This window comes from Branchiostoma floridae, chromosome 4, assembly GCF_000003815.2.
Source record: "Branchiostoma floridae strain S238N-H82 chromosome 4, Bfl_VNyyK, whole genome shotgun sequence".
NCBI lineage: Eukaryota > Metazoa > Chordata > Leptocardii > Amphioxiformes > Branchiostomatidae > Branchiostoma > Branchiostoma floridae.
The window spans coordinates 32316703-32321709 of NC_049982.1; the positions used below are offsets into that span (position 1 = coordinate 32316703).

General features: G+C 44.0%; 1 protein-coding gene across 1 annotated transcript; it reads left to right on the forward strand.

Annotated features, from left to right (window-relative positions):
- The first annotated feature begins 251 nt into the window (after positions 1-251).
- LOC118413790 (sodium/bile acid cotransporter 4-like) lies at positions 252-4204 on the forward strand. Its single transcript, XM_035817321.1, has 3 exons — positions 252-1604; positions 3006-3210; positions 3818-4204. Exons 1-3 carry the CDS (start codon positions 1204-1206, stop codon positions 4202-4204), a joined length of 993 nt encoding a protein of 330 aa, XP_035673214.1. The 5' UTR covers positions 252-1203.
- Positions 4205-5007: the final 803 nt, after the last annotated feature.

Below are 5007 nucleotides of genomic sequence, written 5' to 3' on the forward strand. Positions count from 1 at the left end.
ACACAGGGATAACACGACATGACATGCACAAGAGGAATTTAGTTTCCATACGAATAGTGTCTCTGAGAAAACTGTGGGCCTGCGTGTGGTCCTATGTTTAGCCATATGCATTTCATCCTTCCGAACATAATTTCATCAGGTTGGTACAATATAGGAGAAGTCTTTTTGCACAACCTACTTTACATACGTAAACGAAACATTACTGCCTGGTTGTGTAAAAAGAATTTTCCTATGTCCCATTTGATCCTTCTTTGCGCAACTTTATTTCGTGCGCTTAACCAACCTAGTCTCTACCAGACTCCGGGTCGCTGGAAAATCGTAAGAATGGAATAAATGGAGGAGGTCGCGCGCTGTTCCCTAGCCGACTATACTCCTCTGGCCGGCTTACTCCTCTTCAATTTCTACGATTTTCAAGCGACCCGGAGTCTGGTAGAGACTACAACCAACCCCGCTCTCGTTAAATTTCGAACTGTCCCCTTTACTAAATACATTATCCTTGCTTGACTTCCTAGAACCAATCATCCTACGGTTCCTAGATGAAAGGAAACTATGGAAATCTGATCTAGATGTGGAAATGTGATCTAGATTTCCATTTGTGTAAAATGTCCTTGTCTATATCAAGGTCATCGCTATGTTTAGGTTCATAGGTCAAACAGCCACTTATACCAGGCGGCCGTGCGCAGTGGGCTATTATTACGTCGCATATGCCGCCAGTGTACAGAGTGACGAAAATAATTGGTCGCTTTTCGACAAGGAATTATGTTATTCAGTGAAGCACACCACCTTAATCCGTACCGACGATCTTTATTCAAAAGGAGCGAACAGCAGATCAACATGTGGTGATGTGTTTTTGACCCGGAATCTCAGGGATTTCAGGTGAATATTGCGGATTTAACCAGTCTGACACGTCGTGTAACAGTTTGGGATGTTGACATCTCTTGGCAGACGATTTTGGAGAGATTCTGCGACCGTGAGTGGCCCGCTTGGTTTTCATCAAGCAGGGAATTCGACAACAGATTTCGCAGACAGGATTTGACCTCCGAGCTCATCAGATATTCCAGTCCACGGCTGGTGCGTGGGTGTCCCGTCTTCTTGGTGTTAGGCGTCTGGAAGCAAGGAGAAGGAGAGGATAACAAAGTTATCCCAACTCGTTTATGTTTGGGCGTTGGGTCGATTGGAAATCAAACTTGCCCTCACAACAACATGTCTGCCGACGGACGTGCACTTGACGGCCCCTTCACGAACCAGACTGGGAACGAGACGGTGGTAAACAACACTGGCAGTTGGTTGAACCCGTTACTCATCGACCCCAGGGTAAACCTGACCATGAACATATGGATGAGCGTGTTTGTTGTCATCATGATGCTCTCTCTCGGTTGTACCATGGAGTATCACGTCGTGCTTCAGCACATCAAGAAACCGTTCGGCATGTTTATCGGTTTCTTGGCGCAGTTTGTGATCATGCCCGCGCTGGCTTACGGGATGGTTCACGCGGTGGACCTGGAGGGCCTGTCGGCGCTGGTCGTGCTCATCCTGGGGTGCTGTCCGGGCGGGAAGGTGTCCAACATCTTGGCTCTCTTGGCGGCGGGAGACATGAATCTGAGGTAACGTTACAGGAATTATCGAATTATCTTCTTCTTGTTCTTGCGTGTTTTTGCATCTACTAATGTCCTGGACACGCTATGGTCTTAGTGGCAGTCAGATAGAAGTGGTGTAGCGGGTTTGGGCCCCCTTGCAGCTTGCTCTGGAACTACGGAAGTGTGTTTAATCAAAGTGCAACTGAACAAAGCAACAACGGATTTCCATGATATTTCGTAAGTAGGTATCTTAGACAAAGATTACACAATGCAATGAAAATCATGAATTAGTTTGCATGATTACTGAGGAAATTGTATAATTTCAGTGGTATTCACAATAGAAATTTCATAATCTAACGTATGCCATTCATAGCAATTGAAACATAAACAGATTATGCAAATAATATCATAATTTGTATAATAGATGTGAACGTGTCATACTTTCTTAATGGTTAAAATGAGAATTGAATACTTGTCACATGCGTAAGTCAGGTGTGCATGACTATGCATAGATTATGACTTATGAAGGTCATGATCATGCTGAAATATAAACAAGGAAGTCTGGCGCCGGCAACGGAAAGGACATCTGCATATATAATATATGTGATTCTGATGGAGAAGACCATCATTTACAACAAACTATGCTAATTACACATTATTTAGCAGTTAATGTGACAAGATGAAACAATAAGTCTACAAAGCCTCTTGATATCTTACGGAGGTACGAGGTCTCCGTACTCTTGCTTTAAATGCTTTTGACGTGTAGAAGGAGCTCTTGTTTTTACTTGAAAGGGATACTGTTTTTTTCTCAAATCTCCGACGTTCAAACCCTGTGCATAATTGTGGTCGTGAACACTGGTCCCTTGTGAACATTGGAAATGTTCGTCATACATTGTTTATTAACTTATCTCTCCGCGATGATGTTGGATCTGAAATAATCACTTTGAGTTCCCTTTACCTAAGAAACTTTAGGATCGGAAAATTTGATATTGATGCGTAAAAAATGCGAGCTGACATGAACCAAAGAGCCTTGTATCGGCATGAAACTTACTCCCAAAGTCAATTTGCGCCACAGCCGAATTTTCTCAACATCATAACCTTTTGAATTAACGTTATGTCCTACTTGAGTCCTACTCCATAAAATGTGTCCATAATAACGCTGGTACTACATACAAAACACGGGGAATGAAACTGTGCATGTCACGATATCTACATGTAATTACGATAAATCCATTGGAAATGTGCCCGGCAAAATACAGAAAATAGCATTTCTGTCGGGTTGAAACTTCCCTAAGCTTCAGTATTCTTGTGCCTTTTAAGAGTACTTGAGTCACTTGGTAGTAACTAGGCACTTGCAGATACATTATATTTTCACGGTACATATGTATTTTTGTATTTCTGATCTCCGAGTATCCTTTCATCCCCCAGTATCTGCATGACCGTGTGTTCCACCACGTTAGCGATGGGCATGATGCCGCTGTGCCTGTGGTTGTACGGGCGAAACCTGACCGACTCGCAGACCGTCATCCCGTACGACTCCATCGGCATCACCCTGGTCTGTATCATCGTACCTGTCGCCATCGGCGTCTACATCAAGTACCGGTCAGATAGGGCCGCCAAGATCATCCTCAGGGTAGGACAATTTGAAAATCTTACAATTTGTTTCTTTTTGTTTACTTTTACCTCGTTTTCTTTTTTTCGTCATGACGTCACAGCTACATTTCATCGGCAATCGATGTCGTTTTATAGGGTACCAACTTCGTTAACGTTCGGACTTCCAACGCGGGGAGCGACCTGGACTTAAAAAAACATGAAAGAAATTTTTGGATACCATGGTAGCCAGGCCAGCGTTAATTCTGTTTTGGACGATTTTCCCGTATGCTAGGTTTGCCAAAGCAAAGTCTTGGTAGGCTTGAAATTACAAAAGCATATTAAGGACATTCTTGGGTATGGAACAGGTTGCCGTAATTCCTAATATTCTAAAAGAAAATTAGAATATTACTCACTGAAAATCCCGCATGCAGTGAATTTTACCGCGCACGAAATGCACAAGTGACGCTAGGATGGCAGTTGTATGAATAGTGCCAGTACTGGCAGTAGGGTGAAAATATTTACATTGATCAGGTCCCGGGTGGAATTTCGGTCATTTAAGTTCTTTGTAATGTCACCTTTTTCATTCTACCTTCTTCTCGCCGTCTAGTTCTGTACAACAAAGTTCATTGTAATCCTTTTCTTCACAGGTAGGCGGCGTGATTGTACTCCTACAGTTGGTGATCGGCATGTGCATCGCCGTGTTCCTGTGGGGGATCGACAGGCTGCTGTCCATCCCGCGGAGCCTGATCGTGGTGGCCGTGGTCATGCCGTTCTGCGGCTACGTGCTCGGCTACATCATGGCCTCCATCTTCCGTCTCCCTCACAACTGCCGCCGGACCGTCTCCATGGAGACGGGATGCCAGAACTCCGGACTCTGCATGTCCATCCTCAAGCTCTCGTTCCCAGTGGAGGACGTCGGCACGGTGTTCTTCTTCCCACCGCTGTTCGCCATTTTCCAGACGGTGGAAGCCTTGATTTCATCGTCCTGTACCACGTTTGGGCACGATAATGCGGGAAGGAGAAGGGGGACCTGAACCTGCTCGCCACTCTGAAGAATAGGGGCCAACATGCCCAGAATGGCATCACGAGAGACCACCAACCGAATGTCGGTATGTTGGAAAGGTCCACGGACTGTTCGGATGTCGTCACACCGGTTGCCACCAGTGTTAGCTCTGGGGACCACAATGCCGATGGAAGAAGGCTAACAGAATGGGAAAGCACGCTGTAACCGTTTTTTCTTTGTCTTGGCAACAATATCAACTTGGGAAGAACACCTCTGTCGTAAGGCCATAGCAAGTAAATTCTGTAGATGTCAGCTGATTACTTTTCGCCTAATTTTGAAAAAAAAGTAAGAATACATGTATGTTTCCCTCCGGAGATGGTGACACGATGAGATAGTGCGGACTTGACTGTCGACTCTACTTTTAGAAGAAACGTCAGTGAGGTACATGCAGCTATGACTGTAGTACTAGTAATGTAATTTAGTTAGATTTTAAAATTGACACCAAGTTGACAAATGCATGACTGTAGTTGTCAACCTGGTAAATGATACCAGTCTACCAAACTAGTGACACTTTGTGCCATCTTTTGAATTCACAGGTAAAATACTTGTTGCCTGTGATGCCATGTCTTGTTGCATCAATTCTTGTTACAACCTTGTATATTTTGAAAATCTAGAAATCTTTTTTCTTTCACTCTCTCGTTAAAATTGGAGTCTGCAATGGTTGTCATCCATAAAATTTACTTGATGTGACCTAACAGTAAGATACGGAATTGCAAATGCGAACATTCGAATAACATGCAACCACTAAACTGGATTGGTAGATACGTATGATGT

Bases quoted from the DNA above. Each gene is read 5' to 3' on its own strand.
- LOC118413790 (XM_035817321.1), top strand. From the start codon at position 1,204: ATGTCTGCCGACGGACGTGCACTTGACGGCCCCTTCACGAACCAGACT. The intron at 1,605-3,005 runs GTAACGTTACAG...TTCATCCCCCAG, and splicing joins GCGGGAGACATGAATCTGAG to TATCTGCATGACCGTGTGTT. The intron at 3,211-3,817 runs GTAGGACAATTT...TTTTCTTCACAG, and splicing joins CCGCCAAGATCATCCTCAGG to GTAGGCGGCGTGATTGTACT.